General features: G+C 31.6%; 1 protein-coding gene across 4 annotated transcripts in view; it reads left to right on the top strand.

The window, feature by feature from the left end:
- Positions 1-25,252, top strand: part of Tomosyn (syntaxin-binding protein tomosyn) — a 144,139-nt gene extending 118,887 nt beyond the window's left edge. For 3 of the 4 annotated variants that reach the window (XM_089227153.1, XM_089227151.1, XM_089227155.1), the window contains exons 14-22: positions 7,803-7,919; positions 8,112-8,234; positions 11,258-11,371; positions 11,626-11,907; positions 13,543-13,651; positions 15,124-15,207; positions 18,679-18,774; positions 18,841-18,965; positions 20,706-25,252. In XM_089227153.1, coding sequence (XP_089083279.1) covers positions 7,803-7,919; positions 8,112-8,234; positions 11,258-11,371; positions 11,626-11,907; positions 13,543-13,651; positions 15,124-15,207; positions 18,679-18,774; positions 18,841-18,965; positions 20,706-20,971 — 1,316 coding nt within the window. In that variant the 3' untranslated portion in view covers positions 20,972-25,252. The remainder of the gene's footprint in view (positions 1-7,802; positions 7,920-8,111; positions 8,235-11,257; positions 11,372-11,625; positions 11,908-13,542; positions 13,652-15,123; positions 15,208-18,678; positions 18,775-18,840; positions 18,966-20,705) is intronic. The other variant, XM_089227152.1, reaches the window with a different exon arrangement.
- Positions 25,253-25,570: the final 318 nt, after the last annotated feature.

Here is a 25,570-nt window from a genome sequence, read left to right as displayed (position 1 = left end):
AATTATGTGGATATTATATTCTGGTTAATTATTTTTTGCTGTATGACCATAGATTTATCGCACTAAAAAACTGTTCGATATTCGCATGTCATGTTGTGTATTTAAAATTGACAAAATACGTGTTAAAACCTCAAAATGTGCAGAAACTTAAAAGTAAAAAGAAAAATATTATTACAAAAAATAAATGCCAAGGTAGGTAGAGACAAGTTCGTTGTTATTAAAAGTCAAAAACCGAATCGATGCAATCAACGGTATGGTTGACTGAATGTTCAAAAACAATATGAAAAAAGTGAAACATTAATAAAACCTAACTATTATTGAAAAATCAGTTTTGGCCGAACCTAATTAAATATATGAAGTAAAAAAAAATTTAAAAAGACGAAGGCATTTAATTCATATCCCTATGACCCTATGAATAACATATTGATATAGATACAACTTTATCGTAAACCCTCTAGTTGACCTAGATTGAGTCTTTTAAATTTAATTTTTTCTCTTATCTATTGTTATTACGCTATCATTTTTTATTTTTTCTCGCTGCATCCGTATATGTATTATTTATTTTTATTTATCCCGTGCTATATGATCCTTAGAGGAAAATCACACGGTTTTTAATTTGTTTGTTATATTTTCTATTTTCGTTTCGTCCCAATCATTGACATTATACATTTATATAACATTTCGATTTGTTCAAACCATTGATTTTATAATCATTATTATTCATCAATATAATATATTAATACTAAACTATCTCGTAATTCACGATAATAATATTATCGCAGCAACCCTAAAGAAGGTATAGTTAATTACGTTAATAGCAAATCTCCGTATAATAATATCACATCGTTGTTTCGTTTGACCATTTGTCTGTCTGTCCGTCCGTCCGTCTTCAGAACACGCAATCCAATAGTCGTTAACGATAACGTATATTGTACATTTGGTTTAGGTTAACAGTATACGTAATGTACAATATATAGATTAAATATGTAATATAAACATTACATAATTTATGACGTCATTATAGTTCCTATGTGTATGACACAAAATTCGCCATATTATTCGGTTTTCCGGAGCTACTGATTTGATATTTTTTACCCCACTATACATAATATTGTACTTATATGTTCATACTTCATTATTTTATGTTTATTTCTTTATTATTATTACATTTTTTTTTACCCCGCTGTGTATTGTTCCGACTTATTTACATTATTAATACTATTAAACGTTTCTATTATAATTATTATTGTTTTTGCCGTTCGACATAATTTTATTATCCCCATAATACACGTTGTTTGATTCTTGTGTTTTGTTGTGGTTTTTTATTTTTTGTTTTGTCCACCTTTCTACCTCTTATTAGTCGTTTATATTACCTATATAATACATGTTGTCATTTTTTTTTTTTTATCTTAGACGTTTATTACATCCGAATTCACACCATAAAATCATCAACATAAACATTATTACTATCTCTTGATACATGATATATTTATACCATGCATAAAATATTATTATACACAGTTATACACCAAATCCATCCTCCCGTCTCGCCACTGTACTTCATACAATATACATGTTTGCGTTTAAGTACACCGTATTATATATATATATATATATATATATATATTAAATATATAATATACGTATTTCATCCGAGCCTGGGACGTCGTCGTTTTTCACTCGTTCGCTCGCAAAATTATTACTCCGCCCATCCATTATTATACAGTTTAAAACGATGACGTCGAAACGATGATATCATTATATTATTATTATTATATAAATATAAATATATATATTATACACACACGACGAGCACCAAGCACAGTCTCCGTTCAAATGATGCTACCTATAAAATAAAACTATATACTTTACTAAACGTATATAACGCATATTATTATAATATACTTTCGAATGCCATCCACGCGTATTTCGCGAGATAACGACTACTATAATATACACAATGTTATTATTGCCGCACCTAAAGTATTGTTGTATCTTCCTATATTATAATAGCCGATGAGTGTACTATGCGCGATTTCGACCCTATTTCGTATCCGGCCGCGGCGTTTTTCACCTGAGCGGTTTTCGTTGAGTTCCGAGACCCGACCGACGACGAAACAATACAAATACAAATAAATTATTTGAAATAACGATGATATAAGGAAAAAAAGTTTTTCATTGATAGAGCGCCGTTTATGCGTAACGCGGAGTTTACCGTTATCGTGTCCGCGGAAATTGATTTTAAATGATGAAAACCGCTGATTTTTTATATATAATAATATGTGGGTATAGCACTAATAGCAGTGAAAGTTATTTTTAAAATATTTTAATGTTATAAAGGAAAGCCGTGCGCCGTGATATATACATATGCACACACATCTATGTTTTTTTTATCTTACACTACAAGCTACGACGCTTTTAGGACTTAGCATAAAAATTATGCAGATCGTTTGTGATATTAACCGTGTTAAAGTTATCTTAACGGCCGGACATAATACCAACGCGGTTTTCTTTAATTGTAATTATATTATGTATATTAGTCTAAAACTTCATTTTAAAGTCGGTTATCGTAATTTCAAACGCGAGTCTTGTAATGTTATGCGTATAATATATATATATATAATATTTTATAATAAAATCTGTGTGTATAATATATATATATATAATGTACGGGTGTACAGCATCCTCTCCAGTCATTGTAGGAATAAAACGATTAAACCCACGTGATTGCTTCCGTGGTGTGTGTGTGTGTGTATGTGATTGTGCCGATACTATACAGGATGATTTTTTAAGCTTGATCGCACTATTTTGATGCTTAAATAATGCATACATTTAAATTCTGAGTTTTAGAATTTTTAAATACATCACTTGAAGACCATATTTTCGAATCCTTGATATTTTTTTAACCCCTCTCCCACTTTTTAATTTTTAATTAATAAGCAGATATATTTTAAGCATTTTGATATTTATAGGTATCTGAATCAAAATCCGATCAAGTAGTTTTTGATTTATATAACTTTGAGTTCTAAAGATAATATGTCTATAGTAATGAATTAAGTACATAATATTGTCTTAATGGTCTTTAGGTAAGCTTAAAATTTCTTAAAATTCGAATTCGAATTAATGTACTATTAAAGAAAAACATGCTTAAAAAATTACCCTATATATGTATACGAAAGGCTTGGTTCACCATAATTCAACCGAACGTTTTGAACGCACGATTTTCAAATATCAGAACTACTTTGACCTTTTTATTTAACCATGTCCTGCAGATGTCGTCAAGGAGACTTTAATCGCTGTACTATACTTGCAGATATTATACGCACACGAGACGAAAACGTTTTATCTATATATTACATTATTTATACATTTTTATCCACTGATAGGACGAACAGCTGTCATACTTAACTTCACATCCCCTTTACCCTACTCCTCTACCACAAAAAAAAACTTTTTAAACGTCACCCACCTGCGACCCTTCGATATATCGAGTGAGGTATGACGAATAGAAAAAAATGAAAAATTAAGAACACGTCAAAGAACAGTTTTCGTCTTATGAAACGTCGTTTGAAACGTTCGGTCAGATTTTTACAGCACTATACGTCATAATATTTATATTATTTGGGTCATTAATAACGACAGTTGATTTCGATATTTCGCGGCGACGTTCTGATACATTTACGTAGTCATATTGTGTAGGTACGTGTATATTCAATGATTACATCAGGGGCGTATTTATGGGGATGACTGAGGGAGCATCAGCCCCCCCCCCCCCCCGAAATCCAGGAATTGTTTATGAAGTCTGCTCTTTATGTCCTATCAGATGTAAATTTTCTAACTCATATAGGCTGAATTGGGAATTTCAGTTGGAGAAAATACCACAGCCCCCCCCCCCCAAAAAAAAAAAAATATCTAAATATGCCCCTGGATTACATACTGCGCGCTTATTCAGTCCAGTTCGTTTATTTTCCCAATGATAATATAGCGATCAGTTTTTTTTTCCGACCATCGCCGTCAATATTATAAACAAATCGAATTTCTTTCGGATAGGCGTAGTTCGTCGAAATAACAAGCTGCACTCAACATCGTGAAATTCCTATACGTGGTGCTTATTGCAGACTGCAGAATTTTACAGGTATTCAATTTACCGACCATATATAATTAATATTACTCGCGTTTCTCGATAATTGCAATAATATTATGACGTGTGTTTATGTCGTTTTTCCGTTGCGCCAATTCCAGACATTTAAGATTTAACGAACGTTTTAAATAAAATAAAAATTGAAAAACTACCTCTGCAAGCTCGTGACAGTAATGTACGCTCCATTCTCTCCATACCCGCTGCAGCGTTTATTTCGAGTTTATTATACATTTATGCTACACCTAATATCGCTATGACACGGTTACGGTATTCGCGCGTTATTCGAATAATATTGATTTTTTTGTTTCTTTTCCCACATACAACATCGTTCGGATGCGCAGTTATTGTGTTAGGTACGCCACCATAATATTATACAATATATATAATAATATATACTAGGTATCCGGGATAACGATAAAGGACGAACACAAGCTGCTGCACGGTCTCCGATTATATAGCTATAATAATAATATAATATTTTTTTATACCCGCGACGATGACAATAATAATAATAATAATATGCCAATATGCGCCCCCGCTCCGACGCAGACACATTTTTTTTCAATATCGCTCGATTTTTGTTGCGCACCACAATATTTTTTATGACCAACGTCGCGTGCAAAAAACATACGTTTTTATGATATACGAACTAATCGTGCCATAATAATATTATCTTTTGTATTTAATTATTTTGCAGCGCACTGATGCGACGGCAACCACTCTAGCAATTAATTTTATAGATATCAGCTAACGATGGCCGTTCGAAATCACTGCATTTAATGACCCATCCGTATGTGCATAGATGACGTCCAACAACAACAACTGTTGTCCCATTTAAATAACTTTAAATATAAATACGGTGTTCGTGTGTTTAATGTATTGGTATTATGTTATTGGGGGGCTCGGGACGATTTGACGGTGGCGAATACATTTCGTTGCACGGTTGCACATTGCGAATTTTGCATATACAGCACGATTCATCGAGTATGATCACTCCCCCCCCCCCTCCCACACAATTTTTCATTTAATTCATGGAAATTCTGATTTTTTTAATTTTTAAGTACATATTCGTAGATACCATGTGATTTGAAATTCTCGAGATTTTGTTTTATTAAAGAGTTCCTTGTGGCAATACAACAGACCTGTATAAAAATAAAAATATTTTTTTTTTTTATCATATCGTTTTATTGCTTTTTGTGATCAAATTTCGATTTGAAACTGAGAAAAAATACACCGCCGTATAGAATCACGCGATAAAAATCATTTTTAGCGAATAGAAAAAACACAATTTTTAACGCTGACTTTACCAAATCGTAAGACCGTGATTACGACTATTATCTAAACAATCTCACCTATCTAATTTTCGTATACAGTCAAATACAGCAGTCATTCCGCAAATGAAGCAGTACGTATTTCAGCACACAAACTGCAACTATTTAAAAAAATCAAATCGATAACAATTCGGTTCTGAGGAATACTTATATTTTTACGAACCAACAAGTCGGTGGCAAGTCTATTGACGATTTTATACTTGTGAAAATCTTGCAATTTTTATTAAAGTTATTTTTTATCGTCTTTAGAAGTCCCGAGCCTCACATGGGTACGTGTCATTAACCCAGTGGCATATTCTCGTAATCGAGTGACGAGTATATTATATTATATACACCTACACAGGGTTATTGGGTTTGGGTATATCATTATTAATTTATAGCATGATTTTATCGATACCATATAAAATTATATAGTTTATAGAAGTCATGAAACGCAACCATCATAATACCTCTTTATATTATATTGTGACGACTGTTTATTTTTTTTTTCTATTATTATTATAAATCAATCACTTTAAAACATGATAACATACTGCGCTATGTTCACACAATATCATTATATTTACAATACAAGTCTTCCATATTATTTTTATTATAAATTATTCTGTAGTGTCATTTGACTCATGCCTATAACATAACATTGTACATGTCGTAGAGTTTTATTTTATCCCCATCCGCATGGCCAAATAAAATAATATATGATCATATTATTCTACACACTGCCTCCCCTCCCCGCAACAATACGTGATATTCGACTAATATAATTAATAATTATTTCAAACAAATGCGACGTAGGCTTTATTCCGCGCCCAAAACGTATAGATACACCCTCTATAGCTGTTATGACATAATGACAATAATAATAATAATAATAATATATTATAATAATCGTGTGTCGTACCGTCATCGTATTCAAAAAAAAAAATATATATTATCATGTAATATATACGAGTGGCGATGTGTGACTACCAAAACTAGTGTGTGACGTATATTCTTTGTTATGTGACTATATGTACATGTTATATACATATATATATATACACATATGTATGTATGTATTATATTACTAAACCATCTATCGCCTCTTCCACATTGTGTTATATTATTATATTACAACTGTCTGCTTTGACTTGTGTCTAGCCACACCCGTGTGACCCACTGCTCTCTATCACTAAATAATACATTATTACATATACGTAATATATATATAACCCTTTCTCTATCCCCTTTGATCTCTCACCCTCTCTATCCTTCTCTATGTATTATTATTTCTCTTTCTCTCTTAATATTAGATTATTGTGTTTTTGTCTTGTTTTTTTTAAAATCATATTTCTTATGCCTATTCTTCTTGGTTTTTTGAGCCTTTACCAAAACACAAATTCGTGGTTTATCTATTATGTGTGTGACTCTTGACAACGCTCTTCGAACCGACCCGACGACTCGCGCGTTGCATACTTACCTATATTATACACATTCTGTATATACCTACACGTACCTAACTCATCTAGACTTAACTACGCGAAATTATTGTTACATTACTGTTGTTATATATTATTATAACGCTACTGCCCGCGCGTGTGTGTTGTGTTACGCGTTTTTATAACACACACACATCGATATTTACTATTTATCACTATATATGCATTAATTTATGTAATATGCGTATAATATACATATAATATTAACTATCAAAAAAAAAAAAAAAAAAAACGATTGCAATATTTTAAATTTATAATATATACATGTAAATAGTATACTCAATTGCGTAAAAAAATATATATTGTAAATACGTACTTAAAACCCGTCGCAAACGCTGTAAATAAAAATGTAAAACATTCGGTAACGGAAAGTTGTAAATACCACATATCGCTTGGCATGCTTACTTTTGCACGTTTTTTATCTATTGCTTTTACCTGTTTTACTGTTTTATCAATGTACATATTATATTGTATCAATTGTGTATCGTAATAACAACCTGTATATAATGTACAGTATATATACTATATACGCTGTATACATATATAACACATCGTTATACTATATTATGCATGATTACGCTTTTTTTTTTTGGTGCACGAATATAAAATTAAATGTAATAATTTTTATATTGTTCTAACTATAAACAGCCGATTTTTCTTCTAACTGACATTATTATAATATATTATTATCTATTATAATTATGGTTAACACTTCTAAAAAAAAAAAATACATATAATGTTAACAATACAAACCGCTTTTATAATTTAACCACATAATCTTATTATTATATTATATTACTACACACGTCTGTTATTCGATTGACTTACGCATGTTGTTTTTTTTCCGTCTAGACAAGTTGGACAGCTCTTTCTCCAGATCGCGGAGTTCTAGCATGTCGAGCTTAGACAACATCACCTCGGAGTCGATACAGTGTTTGACGTTCGGCGATTCGTACACGAAGAAATCCGGTACCTACCTAATGAGTTTTTCGAGTACCTTCTCATAATATCCTTCACCACACCATTCCCGCCACTTTGCGGTGTCCTCGTAACACTTCATTCTGTCGCTCCAGTTCAAAGCGTCCCTTCGTTAATTCATTTATTATTATATTATTAACTCCATATATAATTATCGAATTTTTCTTTACACTCTCGTTTCAGATCCGTCTAACTTCCCGACCCTCTGGATAGGCACCAGTGTGGGATCGGTGCTCACCATAATGATCAATCTACCACCTTCCGGAGAGCCCAGGGCGACGCAGCCCGTAACCGTTGCCCCTTGTGGTGAGTTTATTTTTCTTCTCTCTCTTACACACACACACACACAAACACACAAGCCTACGAGTACGAATTCACTTTCCAAGTAATAATGATTTTTTCATATCTTTTTTTTTTTTTTGGTCTGTGCACTATTCATTTCCGACAACATCACTCGTATGTAGGTCATTAGATTCGTCCCGGATAATTTATAATTAAATTATAAAACGTAAAAAACGGCAAATATAATAATATGCGCTCCGAAATCTGATTACATCGTTCATCGTATACGTATAATTGTCGAGCGACTTTTAATGCTTCGAATGACGCGATAATGTTCTAGTGTTTTTTTACTTTTGCACTGTTTTTGTGATGGTATTCGCAAGCATTACTCGAGACTTTAAATACCATTTATTGTATTTGTACAAATAAGAACGTACTACAGGAAAATATAAATTTATACAAAATAATATGTATTAAATATAATACACCCGTGTATCATATCTATATGTTAATCCGTGCAGACAAACGCACAATTTAAAACTCGATTTTTATTTTGCTCGGTCTAAATGTATTATATTTTACAATCTGATTCAATACGTTTTGCATATTTTAAAAATGTTTAATTGGTGGTTTCAACATACACTTTTTTTATATTCACAGATAACTGAGACGTATCGTATACAATGGATAAAAGATACTATAGTTTATCATGTTTAACATCCCATTTATTTACGTCTTATTTTATTTTTGAGTAAAAAACATTTAAAAAAAACCTAAGATTTATTTTAAATACCTAAAATTGCATTTAAAAAATGAATTACTCTACAAAAACTTTCTTTTTTAAATTACTTTTTAGGTTCACTGAACCAAATGAATACTTGCATAGAATTTTAAATTCTTTGAACCTTTTAAAAACAAACAAATGCTTCATTAACTTGATCAAAAACTAACTTAGTAAAGTCTCTAGTTCTACAGTAATGGAGGTATTTTAATAATTTCAAAAATCTATATTATTGTTTAATTTGTACATATAAATAATAAATATATTATATTGTATTTTTGTCAGAAATCTTTTGTTTTTCTTAATGCGTACTTAATTAAAAATCGTAAATTAAGAATATAAAATGAAAACGGGTATTCAACATTCGTTATACTCGCACGACGCGCAATATTTAATTAAACGATAAGCTTTAAGCTTGCAAATTTCATCGAATAATATGAATATAAAACACATAATGCGAAAGTGTATTAATAACATCGAACGTCGTACGCACATAAAACGGCGTAGATAAAAATAACAACACGATTTAAAAATAAAAACTGCGACGCGCGATAATTTTTCATTTAGACGATTGAAAAGTTTTAGAAATTAATGTTTACGCTAAACCTCGATCGCTGTGCTGCGACGATCTAACTATAAATTCGCGACGAAAATATTATATTTTTAACTGATAGCCAATAAATCTAAATTATCTCAATATCATACGTTTAAAACAATATAATATGTTGAAGTGAATTTATTATTTGTATAAAATATATTTTCTTAAGCTGGTGCTTAAGTTCGAAGAATGATGCTGTCGTCAAACAGACCATACAAAACTATCTTTAATCGTCTTTAAATCTGTCAATTTGGTATATCGTCTATACGGTCTTCCGTACACGCACACGCTGAAAGAGTGCTCCGGTGAGTGGGAAACTGGTCCACCACGGCCCCTTGATTTATTATGTAATAGTTGTTGATAAACGGTACTCGACCACCTGGGGGTAGGATTACTTCAAGGAAAAGTTTCCCCCAGGTTGGTCATGGAATGCATATGCCAAAAAAAAAGTTATTGCCTCCAAGGCCAAAACTACCTCCAAAGAAAAAACTACCTCTAGGGAAAAAAATACTTCCAAGGAAAAAACTAACTTCACTGTACCTCCACCTCTATATGAGAAACACCGTGAACTAAGGTGGCAAGGGTTGGTGATGGAAACGGCTGAATGTTAGGGTTTGGTTTTGTAAGATAATAATAATATAGAATGGTACGACTACGGATCAATGGAACGAAAAATGAAACTCACAAAATTGCAGTTTTTAGTTCTGTCTCTCTCGCATTCCGCGTACAACCAACGCGTGCGAGTGAGTGGTCCGAGCGCCAAGACGTAACTTAATATATAATTTATAGTCTCGCTATCAGGTCGGGATGAGTAGTTATTAATTTAATATTTGTGAGCAGTTTCTTACGCATAGAAAGGAGTCTACAGCGATACTCTTCGATAGTAGTACCTACAGTATATTGTTACGTTATGATAATACTGCTAAAATCTCAATCTATAAAATATTTTAGCATTTTTCGCTTTTATAAATATTTTGAGAAAAAATAACATTTTATTTGGGTCGCATTCTCCGCGTATTAAATGTGTTACACTCTTTTTATCAATCTTTTATACATTAAATGTATTATAAAAGTGTCAATTTTAGTGATATTTTTATAATTGTTCATAATTTTGTAATAAAACATTTCGTTTTGGACATAAAAAATTTAAAAAAAACTGTAACAGTAAATGTAATGCGTGTTTCCATACCTAATAGCGTGAAAACATTTTTCTTTCTAATCACAAAAATCTACTTAAGGAAATAAGTGTGTACCACTCCGATTTAAACGAATCGCACCAGGTACATGCACACATTCGGATCGCTTATTCATACAGTGTGCACAGACGGCGCCGTTCGTCTTGAATACCCAAACCACTTTACTAATCTACTACGGACATTTCGTTTTACGTTCCGATTTACATAAACCTATGCATCGATATCGAAGGCGCAATAATATACATATATGCTCTGCTCCTAACCTATAACCGTACTCACAGTCGTCCGTATGACCCTAAAGGTATCGCACCACACTTTAAGTTATTGCTCCGTTGAACCACTTTTTTTACCAGTAAGGCTTGTATGAAAAGACAGAGAAATGATTTTTTGAAAAATAAACCGTTGCGACTTGCGACATTACCGAAAAACAATAATTTAATTTTTTTTTTTTTCAATGTGATTTTACACTTAGGTACAATATTCAGACTGAAGGGCGGAGTGCTTACCATGTCGTTCCTGGACTGCAACGGCGCATTAATACCCTACGCGTACGAAGCGTGGAGAGACGAGGGCCGAGACAAACAAAGTAAACAAGCCGTTCATCGTAATATTGTATTATATTGTACCGAACAGTCGCTCGTTGCCCGAGATCGTGGCGCGTGTTTTTTTTTTTTTACATTAAATCATCACCCGGCCTAACCCAACGCGACCCGACCTAACCCGACACGACCTATATACTCGTTATTCGTATATAGATCGGTTCGGGGTTTTTTTTTTTTTTTTGACAACGATTTAATATACCGCCATAATTATTGCGATAATAATCCGGTCGTGTTGCAGAAACGCCAACCAAAAACTCGAGTGGACTGAACCGCATGTCACCGGCGTTGACGGGGAGCTCGGAGAGCGTATCCAGCAACCCCGGCGGCGGCGGTGGCGTCAGCGGTTTGGGCGTCGCGCAGCTCCAACAACAGTCGCAGGTGTCGTGCGACCGGCAGTTCGTGACCATCGTCAGCGAAAAACAGGTCAGAGTGATTGCCCTCCCGTCGCAGAACTGCGTCTCCAAACATGTGATACCCGACGCCGACTTCATGGTCAAATCCGAAGTCATATCCATGAAAGGTAATTATCCCACCGGCACCAGCTGCAGCACCATATTGTATCCCGTCTACGTTTGAGCGTGTCTGGGGGGTGTGGGTAGGTAGGTACCGGAGGAAGGAGATGGTATTTTGCGCAACTTTTATTACTTGTAATTTGCGCCACGAGTAGGTATACATTTAAGTACTACGTATGTAATTTGCGCCAAAATATAAAAATATAACACGTATTTTGCGCCACATATACTGATTGATTTTGGTATATTGCGCCACTAAAGAAAACAAAATGGAATATGTAATTTGCGCCACACTTTCAACTTTAATAGCAGTTGGAATTTTTAAGATTTAATTACCAGCAGATAAATTTAGTGATATCGCATAGGATATACAATAATACGTATACCGATGCGTCCGACGCGTGTCACATATCGTCGAATTATTTATAATTACGACTGATTTTTATATGTTTTATTAATTAACGACAATTTAGATGTTTAATATGCATGGAGTTTGATTTTTTATATACATTTATTTATAATTACGAGTTTAATATGACTGATTTTTATAATAGGTTTTATTACTTAACGATAACTTACATATTTAATATACATGGAGTTATTTATATTATTATAATATAAGTGGCGCAAATTACAATTTTAGTAGGTACTCTAGGGCACAGATTACATAATTCCTTTTTATTTAATTTTATTGGGCGCAAATTACCAAAATACATTTTTAGATGTGGCGCAAATTACATATATATATATATATTTTTTTTTTAAATTTTTTTTTTGGTTGATTTTGGCGCAAATTACATACGCCCACCGGAGGATCGTCAGAATAAAAAAATGAATAAAAAAAATAGTGCGATAGACGCGCGAGATATTATAATATGGTAGAGCTACAGCGTAATATTCGTTGTCGATTTGAAACTTAAATGGGTAACGTTTTATGCATTTATCATCGTGTGACTCTGTGATAGAAATTCATTTTTTTTTCTTTTTAGTTTAGTCATATTTACACGTAGGTACGTGATTTAGGGTACACGTCTGAAACATATAATATCGATCTCGTTTATGCGCATGTATACAGATTGCTGGCAATACAATTGAACGGTTCTTATATTTTTTAGGTTTCCCGCGTCAAACTATATAGCATAAATATAGGTATCTATATATATCATTACATATATTGGAAACATACCTATTATTATTGCAATATCCGTTGGACGGGTTAACTCCCCGAAAGTGCGAAATTTAATTTCAAGTTTTCAATATTAACGTCTTTACGCATGCAATAGCGCGTGATTTTTATTCTACAAATCCTCCCTGAAAGTCCTTTTTTCTCTTTTCTAGACAACGTTTTGTATTGCTGGTATCAATAAATATCCGACATTTATAATGTCTTTGAAAAAAAAAATCCTAGAATACGTATACACACATTATATACGACAATAAATTGGTCTTCCGGTTGAACAGTCTTCTACGACCTGCCGGTGCAGTCACACACACGTCATCAGCTATTGTAGGTCGTGGATTTCAACTCTCTTATCACGTCTCAAAAAATAAATAAAAATAGCTAAATCTCAACCTTATCTAATATTATACGTATACCTATGCTTTCAAGCTTCCTGACACGATAAATTCATTGTCGTTTGCAGATAGTGTATGCCTGGCGTGTTACATATCCAACGGCCACATTAACATCTACAGCCTGCCGAGTCTCAAGGTGCTGGTGGACGTAGACTTCCTGGCGCTCTCCGATCTGAGGTAGGTACCTGCGGTTAAAGCGACGACGTAATCGTTGCGCGCTCATTTTATATTTCCTTTCCCTTTCTGTTTCTATTTCTGTGTTTGCAGTAGGTACGTTTCATATGGAGACGCGGATCTAAACATATGATATAATAAATCGTAAATTAAAAAACGCGTACGCATAAGATATTATAAATATATTATCGTCATCGGGCTCGGCTTAAAGAGTACCTACGTGGCACGAGGGTGACATTTTTTTTTTATAAATATATTTTTTATCAAGAACGTGATGGTATCCGTCGGGTGCAGGGGTCAAATCAAATGGCATTTTATATCGCAGAACCAGACCCGATCGTGGTATACGATATACAATTATAATATTATATATATATATATATATTTCGAGGTGTAGGTACACCTATACATGTGTAGGGCGAATGTGTTTCGCGACGCTATGCGAATTTTCGACTTACGTAGTGAATTTTAATCTCAATACTTACGCGCGGTCGTATGTCATTTTCCTTGAAATTAAACAAAATGCCATCCCGTTGAAAAATCGGTTTCGGAAGCAGATTAAGCATAGTTTCAATTTCCTGCTTTTTATCCGGCCAATGAGAAAAAAAATCGATGCTCAAGAAATTACTACAGCCCGGGTAGTGTATATACATTTATTTATTTTTCGTTTGGCGCTGAAATGGCATTACGCCAAGTCGACCGCATCGAAATGACCTTGTTCGTTTCACTCTCTGCGAATATCATTACTTAGTATTTTAAGGTATAGATATCGTATATAGATAAGCGTATTATGTGTACTAGTTTATTATAATATCCGATGGTTATAAAATGTGAGGTGTTTTTCTTATATTTTCATTCGATTTTCTCAACCCCCTAAACTATTGTTTTATATTTTCTCCCAAATTATTTACCATTTCAGAACGATTTCGATGTTATATATTCCAAACTTACCAGCATAAAATAATATTAGTTGACGATTAACACTTAACAGCATATATATATCTATATATATATATATATAGTATTATATACTGCTAAAAGGTGCCAATAAACGTATTAATTCAAATACGTTTTGATATCAAAAAGTGTTTACGGGATATAAACTAGTTTTTAGTTGTTCCAAGTCTAGTTGGACTTATTATTATTATTATTAATAATATTATGTGCAGAAATATCGTACAATAATAATAATATTTCATACCATAGATGTATAGTATATTTTTATGATATTATCATGACAACATTAAACAATGTTGTGCGGGTGATGGTTATTTTTTGATAAATTTTTGTACTTAAAGAATATAATTATGATCAGTTTTCTTTGAGACGGTCATATTGTGTGAAATTGATACACGGCTGACTGTGAAATGTAAAATTATTTAAAAAAAAAAAAATACTTAACGATTTGGTTTATTGTCGCCTCGGACTATGTGTTTATTAGTGTTTATTATCTCTATGGTTTGTATTGTGGCCAGTTTTCAGACCCAGAAACAGGGCATAGTTGACCCAATGTTATCCATATGGGGCCAACAGATGTTTGTCAATGAAGACACTGACCAGTAAGTCGTGAACACTAGGAACGCCATACATCATGACACACAAACACAATATACACGACACACACACACACACATACACACACACGACACACACACACACATAATACATGTCAGTGTATATATAGAGAGAAACGAGCTGTTAGACGGTCAATATTTTAAGACTAACTACTAGTTAAAATAAACTTAATGTAATTAAACGAATATGCTTACATATTTTTTGATATTAATATCGAAATTGTATTTTCTTGTATTTCTTATCTGATATTGGAATATAAGTTGGTTTTTTTTTGTTAACAAGAATATTTTTACCACAAATGACTATACTAAACATATTACCTATTTTACAATTTTAACTATTTTAATACTAGACAAAATCAATACTAATTCTAAAAAAAACACAAAAAATATCAATATAATTATCTTTTAAAACCAATTTATCTATAATATGAATACAACCAGCGCGTATTCACAATACACATAAGACATAAATATTGTTAGCATCCTCTTCAATGTCTCTTTTTATTTTACATCACACAACTTAAATATTTCAATTTATTGTTCCGTTCCAATAACCCGATGGTTTTGATTTTATCAATAGTGTTATTGAATTCTCGGTTTACGAGTATACAACAATTTAAAATGACATTTATTATTTTCATCGAATTCTATTTCGAAACAGAATACTGCTACGAGCGTTATAAATTTATAATATCGTCTAGAATTTGTAGCCCGTAAATTCCACGTCAATGTTATACACGCATTGATTTTTATTTTTTAATAAACTACCTTGTCGACGATTTCATTTCTTAATATTACAGGTGATACACTTTCCAGATTATTCATACGTCAATATATATTATATTTACAATACCCATGAATTTTATTTGCCTCGCGAGTTTAATTCGAACTTTGAACCTGAATATACATTTCGCTGCATATTGAAACCTTATTCGACGAATAAAGTTACGATGCTTATCATTTAATGGCGACTTGCGTTAATATTATCCAAAAAGTTTTCATACCACGCATAATATACCCCATAACTCGAACCGTATTATTACAAACATCAAAGTTTTGAAATAATATTAAAATGTTCACAGTTCCCTATACATAAATGTGTATGAAAAAATAAAATGATTTCATTTCCGTGTCATTAATGTAATAAACTACGCTTCAATCTATAATATAACTCAAGGTAGGTATTTTCTTGACAGGACATACGAGCCATGCAAGTTACATAAAACTGAATCGATATATATATACTATACCTATAGTGTAATCTATGGAAGACATCTGTATGGTATTACAACCTTTTTGTTGATCAAGCCATCACAGACACTCATACAGCGCGTGATACATAGCCACAATAACGTACAAAACATTATATATAATGTAAATATACATATATATATTATAAAGTATATACTGCAGCAATACACCCCCTCCCCGCCCGCCAAGTACGTCTAACGGCTCGGGCCTGACACAAATGTACAGTAACACACTTGCACTTAGATCTTTTCTGGTTTTGATTTACCTTCAAATTTACCCTTGACCTACCTTACTTAGCTATACCGTCTCCTTTGGCATGGATACCTATAACCCAACAACTCCGTCCCATCCTACAGCTCGCGCCCAAGTGAACGTATATAATACCTATGTATTGTTTTATAATAAAATGCAGCTGCATTATGTGACGCTCGGCTTTTTTGACAACCCTTCGCCACCGCCCGTGTACGGCTTTTCCCGTCGTTTTCGTGCATATTATGTTCTCGTGTTGTTGATTGAATCCCAGTCCGTTTGTATTATATTTGCTATTTTAGTTTTATATTTTTGAACCGAAATCAAATTATCGTCAGAAGCTTTATAATGCTTCCAGTGCGTTTCAAAAGTCCGAGCAACAACCTTGGACTTTATAGATCTTTCGAAATATTCGGAAATCCCGGAAGTTTACTATACATTTGAGAACGCCGGTTCCGGAAATTTCTCGTACCTATACGATGTGTAATATAAATTAAATATTTTACAATGTCCGTTAAGGATTATCGCCGGACTGCTGAAACGTACAAATAAATTACAAAAACAATATAAAAAGAATCATTGTTGATTATTATTATTCTGATCCGTGCAGCACGTTAACCCAATGCTTTGATATATACCAATAATTTTTGATTTAATTTTTTTTTTTGCATGAACTTCACTAACGTTTTTATCTATATTACTAAATTATATATATGTTATAAACATATATAATATTACCTAGCACTCGACTGTAAATATTGCAACGAGCTATCTGATTTGATTTTTTACTAGGAAACTATCGCGACCAAAGTCTAAACGAAACGAGGCAATCATATATACAACACCTATCACTCACCCTAACATAAGTCTATAATCTTCTTAGCTATATCTGATATCCTATATGTTATATACTTTCATTTCCCGTTAACCTTCAAACTATTATCGTGCACGTCTTCGAAATCCAGAAACTCGTATACAAATCGAAATACAGTCATTCAACGCAGACGCATTGAAAAAAGTTAACGCGACAATAATATTATTATTATATAGTGGTTTGGTGTGACGCGGTCGTACGCTCAACTGCGGAAACGCTTTGAGTGTACGTACTGGCAGATGCTGCTAGCTCCCGGATGGGTGACCACCCGGGTTTTTAGCAACAAATCCTTGTCACACATACATTACGGGTTCCAAACCAACCATTTCCCTCCCCCTAAAAATAGCTAACGGCCATAAATGCCAGGCTTAGTGATCAGTATAAAAACAAAAAAACAGTAAATATTATAACTTTAAATTTCTTACGAGTTTTTGGATACATTACGAAGACCCTCTATCATTTGCACACCAAACCTTTATTTTAGAAAAGCACAATAAATATATATATATATATGTACAAATACAACGGAACAGGATCAAGGCGCTCCTATTAGTTCTCGCCGAATAGTAAAAAGACTTAACACATATAATTATTGTATATACTATATTACATTATACTTGACAAGCTAAACACATATAAATATCATATTTATGTACAGTTAAATAAATCAATTGTGTGTGTATTATTACACAGTATTAGTCATTGTGTCGAGTGTAATTTTGTACAAAGGCCACAACGAAAAATTAGGGTTTGCGTTATTTTTCACCAAATATATTATTATATAGTCTATAGCGTCTGTAGTGTTTTTTTAAATATTTTTTTATTTGTTATTTTAATATTAATACTATTTATTTTATTATTATTATTATTTTTATTATTGGACACTGGCAAATGTATGAGTGTGAATATGTTCCAAGTTATTATTTTTTTTATTTAATAATTTCGTTTCGTTATAATTATTATTATTATTGTCATTATTATTTGTTATTATTATTTTACCATTTTTATTTATTTTTTAAACTACGTTTTTACGTCATACACGATCGTTAACGTTTATGTTTGTGTGTATATTTCTATAGAATTGCCAAGACGTTTTGCTTCAGTAATCGGGGACATGGGCTGTTTTTGAACACGCCGTCAGAGGTGCAGAGATTTTCTGTTTCCACTGAATTCTGGTGAGTCTTATTTATTGTGACGTTGTTTTTCTCTTGACATAATACAATATTTAACTGATGTTTTAGCCAAAGTCTACCAGAAATGATGGGTGAACTGTTCCAACCGCACGAGATGCCTGAACCGCCTAAGCAAAGTTTCTTTATAGGACTTTTTGGAGGTGGTTCTAGATCCATCGACCGTGAAGAATTATGTATGTAACATTGTCATTAATTAAATACATTTATAATTAGGACACCTGCCCTTAACCTTTTACTTTTTAACCCCGTTATCCACTAACATAAAAGTATAATACCATAAGTCAAATGCTAACGATGTACTATATTCTATGTCTATATTACATTAATATTATCATGACCTCACTTCTCGTGGACAATTTTAAATTCTATACTTAAAAAATTGAATGAATTTTATTGCTCCAAATTATAATATTGAATTCACGTTGGATATCTTATTTCAGTCTTCATAAATAATTTTTACTCTCCATAGGTACCTATTTCTCTACTTTAAATATTGGTAAATGTAACAAAATTGTTATCGTAATTTGACGGCATTATTTCGTATATCACTCAACGCCTAAATATTTTATTCCTATCTGAAAAACAAACAAAAACCCGTTTCAGTACTGTATTTAATTTGATCTCGGCCAAAGGCAAATTATACATTATACATTCCCATTTGATATTCTCATGACAGCTCGGTGGCTTAAAAGATCTTTATTCCAATAGTAATAATAGGTACTTGCAAATGGATATTGTGTCCTGCGCAGCTGGTCTAGAATCGGAAATAGTTTCTTCTTCCCTACGATTAAGACGTTATTTGTTGCAATTTTGATCGGACGTTGTCAAATACATATAAGTTGTATACATTACAAAACATATAAACATATACATATATTTTTATATTATAATGACTACATAGCTACTGCAATATCTGTTCGTCGAAAACCGTGCAGTGTTATAAAAACATTGCCAGCTACAGCAATACCGACGGCTGAATTATATTGCGCGAATCTGTAAATCGCAATATAATACATGTGAAATGACTCTGATTCGTATCAACTGTGTATGTCGCTTGTAAAATCCCGTATACTTTTTGCCTTCGATCCATTTATTCTTTCGAGCAATTACTTTTAGAAATTTCTCCGCAGCGGTGGTTTTATTTCCTATTTGCTCTCTTGTCTTCATCAATCACTGTTATACCGTCAGTAACATCATGCACTGTGGTTTCTTTATTTCAGTTTTCTGGGTTGAAACGGAAGGTTCGAATTTATGGACTAAACAATATCGATCAACGTGTGTTTTTTTTTGTTTTATATATTCCTTCTCGTCACGATTTTGTGCCGAGGAAACTATCTCTCTCCCTTGTATATATATCTTCCTGTGTATATATAATATATATAATGCATATGCCGATAGACAGATGTCCGGTTCCTCTGAGTTATTTTCCGATGGTTGGTGATTTGACATTTTCGTTGATAATCCTATAGACAATCGACTTAGACACCTATAGTGAACGTTAAAGTAATTGAACCCAAATCGATCGGAAAATAAATTACATTGATGAAATATACTTAAAAAAAAAAAAGCAATACTATACTTTTAGGTGCCTAATGTATCATTTATCAGTTATAATTTTGAAAAAAAAAATTAATAATAATAATTGTTCTTGAAACGTTTTAAAATCAATTTCTTTTCTCATTATCATCACTATCCATAAATTTTACAACGTACAATTTATGTCTATAACAGTAGCGATACATACTTTTGGGTTGGAAACCAAAATATGATTATCTATCAAACTTTCGATACATATTGTAAAAAACTTTATCGTTTGAAAACTATTGTCATTTAAAAAAATTACCACAACCATAATTTAGCTAGTTTTCTTTATTAATATTATTGGAGTTATTCGATTTGTGTGTTTTGGACAGTCGGCGAGTCTACCAGCGGTAAAGCACCAAAACTCGTCGCCAAACTTGTACCCGGACCGTCAGCCCAATTGGACGCGCTGGGAAACCGGGCGAGTACGGCGGCCAGCGAGATATCGAGAGCCCATCAATTGGCCGTGGAACGTGGCGAAAAGCTCAGCAATTTGGAGGACCGCACCGCCAGGATGATGAACGAAGCCGAACAGTTTTCCTCCAACGCCCGAGAGCTGATGATGAAGAACAGGGACAAACGATGGTATCAACTGTAGACCGGCCGATTTCATTTTGTTTCTCTCTCTCTCTTCCTCAGTATATGTATTCTCTCCACGTCCTTTCTCTATCTATATCTTCTGTTCTCTCTACATATGCCTCTATCTTACACAAATATACACACAACGTGTAAAAAAAGTCACCCAAACAAAAAAATCGTACTTAAGGATCTTCCAAGCAAAAATTTCTCTGTTAACAGATTTCTCTTTAAAAATATAAATACAATTTCGCTAAATATTCATAAAATATTGTTGACATCTAAGTAAACGTAATTATAGACAGTGATTTAATATTAACGTGGTTGAACATAGTCTAATATAGGTACTGCCTATATATATATATATATATATATATATATATATATATATATATATATATATAGGTAGTAATGTAGTATGTACATAAATAAATGTATATTATTATATTACACGATTCATCGATTAAATATTATTTGCGACTTTTTCGACCGCGAGAATATAATAATATACCATCATATTAATAATATAATAGTATTACGTCGAGGAACACTACAATCGTCGTACGTAACCTGTTTAATCGTGTAGTGCAGTTGATTTCAACTGGAATATAATACCACTCGTTGATAATATGTGTATATGTACATATGAGTGTGAGTACATATACATTATAATATAAATTGTGTAATTATTATTTTAAGGATAATAATATATACTCATTAGTCATTTGATTGCATATTTATATTGTATTACTCGTAATATAAGGTTAAATCAACATAAAAAAAACGGGCTGTGGTTGTAGTAATTTAAGTAAGGTGTATTTAAGTCATAAATATATTAAATTGATAGTTTCTTTATATTTACAATATAATATATAGAGAGAGAGATAATAATTTGCGGTTCTTACCATATGTGCTTACATGTTTATAACGATCGTGAATAAGGAAAATCGAAAATAAACAAATAAATCGCAATAGGTACTTAGATTTCAATGCCCATCGGACGTGTTTTTATAAGAGCATGTAGATACCTATGTTATAGATTACACAAAAATCGTATAATATTACCATCCCGCGAGTGTGTGGTAGACCGTTTTTGATTATTGTGAAGCGATTTGTGCCTTAAAAGTAAGATACTATAATATAATAAATATGTTTACATAGTTTACGGTTTAATAAACTGTTTCTACTAATGGCCTTTGCTGCCGAGTTATATATAAAGATCAATAAAAAAAAATTAATGTTATAATTTATTTAATTAATGCTAATGAAGGAATCATGTTGTGTTTTCTGTCTTGACGATATTACAGCCCTTCGAAATTCAAACACGACATTATAGAATATTAAGTATTATTCGTATATCGAATAAAGCGTGAGAAAAATAAAAATCTCTTCCAGTTTGAGTAAATGCTGTTTTACCTCAACGAAAGTCATTACCTTAAAATTTTTTTTTCCCATATTATAAAATCTAGTCAAATAACAAACGTCACGTAACTGTATCGAGGACGAGTGCATATAATATTATATACGATCAAGTCATACAGAATTCGTTTGGGGATCAATACGTTTTAGCTTATATATATATATATATATATATATATATATATATATATATATATATATATTATATATTTATATCTATTTATTATTATGATTATTATAATTATTACACTTGTAGTTGTTATATTTTTATCCAAAATATTTTCTCATTTCGTACTTGTTTTTCTATAGATTAAAAAATAAAATTATATTATAGTGTAAGTAAAATAATATTAGTTTTAATTTAAGAATATTTATTGATAACTACATTCATGTGAAGATAACTTTGCATTTCCTGTAATAATGATATTATATTTATATATACGGTATGTGCATCAAGTATGGCTCTTGAGGGTTCTCGTATTGGGTCTTTCGTGGTTTTCAATTGGTTTTCGTCATCATGCACTCTAATAGATTGTAAAAATATTTAGCGGCGGCTAATTGCGGGTTATTTTTTTTTTTCAAATACAATATTATTATCATATATTTATTGTGCTCAAATATATGGCCGGAAATTTTAGATCAATCCGTCTTAAATGTTACGTAATAACAACGTACCTACCTATCGTATTATATTTACTACAACACGGCACATTATATACGATTAAAAAACATTATTTTTTCCCGGACATAATGCAATTTCCACGCCCGTGCACATTACACCCGAACAATTTTCCGCCATAATAGAACCACCTGTCAATGTTTTAATTTCTTGTGCGTAAGTAATTTTTCCGACGAGTAATTTTTCACGATTCTCTCTCGCGACTCTTTCCTACTCTCTGGCTCGGCGATGCCACCACCGGTGCCCGCATCTGCAACTATGCCAGGATAAGAAAATCGTTATTGATGGAAATTTTGCCCCGCAGGACCCAAACGAGATGCAACAGACAAGCCATAAATTACCTACCGAAAAATAATAATAATAAGGATGTGATATGAAAAAAAAATATATATATATATATACAAAATCCACTGGTTAAAAATTGTTCTGTTGACACTTATTGTTTTTATTTTTTAAAATATATAATATGTGCACGCATATATATATATATATATATATATTTATTTATTTATTTACTTAAGATCGATTATTAGATATAATATAATATTATGTATGTATATATATATATATATATATATGCACGCGTGTATGTATGTATATTGTATATGTATGTTTAAATTAAGTATAAGGTACTAAATAGATTTTTCTTTTCTCGATTTACATAGATTTCATCGTTTTACACCAAAAGGCAGATGTCTATACATTTTTATCATTTTGCACCACGCCTGAAAAAGTAATATATAAATACCGTCGTCTTATGTTTGCATAACTCGTTGAAAATCGGAGTAATATTTCACTCAGAATTCCTGTATACACTTATTACATGTGAACTTTGGACCAGGAATTTCACGTGTTGAATAAAATAATATACTTCGGTTTTTCGAATAGTATAACAAGTTCAACTGCAACGCTTTCTTAATTGGAAACATAAATTAAAAAGACAATAAAAAAAAAAATGCGAGGGGAAAACATAAAAATAAACGTAAATTTTAGAATTTTTAAAATATAAGAAAATAATGATTTTACTATTAATATTATTATTCTCTATAATCCAGTCTTCCTAAAACTAGATATATTATCGTAGGCTAACAATTTGGGCAATATTTCCATCCCCTCCATCCTTCCCTTCCATTCGCCCGTTTACATTGCTAACACCATAATTCGAAGCAACCATACCACTTATTATATTATATTTTACAATGTGCCTACGTTGTACATGTATGCGTTTGTTTTGTATTACCTATATTATATATATATATTATATATATGATATTATACATTATTATTATTAATATTACTATTATTATATTATGTTAATCTATGAAACAATATTAAACGTTTAGGCATGTTATTGATCTGAGTTTTGAGTATTCGTAATAATAATTATAATAATATAGTTAAAAATATTTTTAAAACTACTCGCGTACTTCAAAACATTTAAAAAATGATTATGTACATAATCGATACCTTTATATAGTATCTTAAATATTATGTACCAATATAATTATATTGTGTAAGATATGTTAAATGTTTACTATTATTACAATTTTTTGTAGTCTATTGCGCGAAATTAAAATAATAAATATAGCTCTGCGAATTTTTATTTTCAACCAAAAAAATAATATACCAAATAATATTACAGTGATATACATTATATTATATAAATACATGTTATACATTAAGGATATTTGTCAGGCGGTCCCAATAATAGACGTAGAGATGAGGCGTCTGTGTAGGATTTATATTTTAAATAAATGTAAAAACAAAAAAAATATATAATAATAATAAATTACTATACAAACGTTGGACTTTATAACAATTTATAACGATACGATAGATAATATGAAAAATCAGAGAAAAATATGGCAGGCATTTGTGTTATGTAAAAAAAAAACATATAAGCGAGTCATAGCTGATGGTACCCATCATAACATAAAAAATAATAAATACTTGTATTTGAATATTTGATTAGTATGTATGTATGATAATAATTATTAAAATGTTATAGCTTCTAAATGTTTATGTTTATTTTTTTTTTTTTAAGAATGTAATTGAATTTTTTTAAGTATGAATATCAATTTCGTTTGCTAACAATATTATATTATTGTAATGTTAGTATTAGGTAAAAACCTAATATAATTTTATCAACTACCGTTAAAACATTCTATTGTTTGTATAATAAAAATGCAAAATTATTATTTTAAACTGCATTTATTTTTTATTTTTTTACTTTATAACTTATCTCACTCGTTTACGACTATATTAAATCGGTTTACATATTTTTATACGCATTTTTTGAAGTATTTGCTGGTACTTGAATATTTAAAATTGTAATGTAGGTATGCCATATAAAAGTTGTACGATCCAATCAAATATGTTTATTTTAACTGTGCAGCAATGGTAGAATGGTATCTTCCTATATACGTGATCAACTTTACTTCATTTCCAATCAAAACAAAAACATTCTAATAATGATTAGAATATTAGGACGTATATCCAAACAACGTCATAAACTCATATGCA

The sequence above is a fragment of the Diuraphis noxia genome, unplaced genomic scaffold (assembly GCF_037042655.1).
Source record: "Diuraphis noxia isolate RWA-SAM2 unplaced genomic scaffold, SU_Dnox_SAM2 contig0004, whole genome shotgun sequence".
Taxonomy (NCBI): Eukaryota; Metazoa; Arthropoda; class Insecta; order Hemiptera; family Aphididae; genus Diuraphis; species Diuraphis noxia.
The sequence above is the reverse complement of the archived record's forward strand: the minus strand, read 5'-3'. Positions and strand labels throughout refer to the sequence as shown.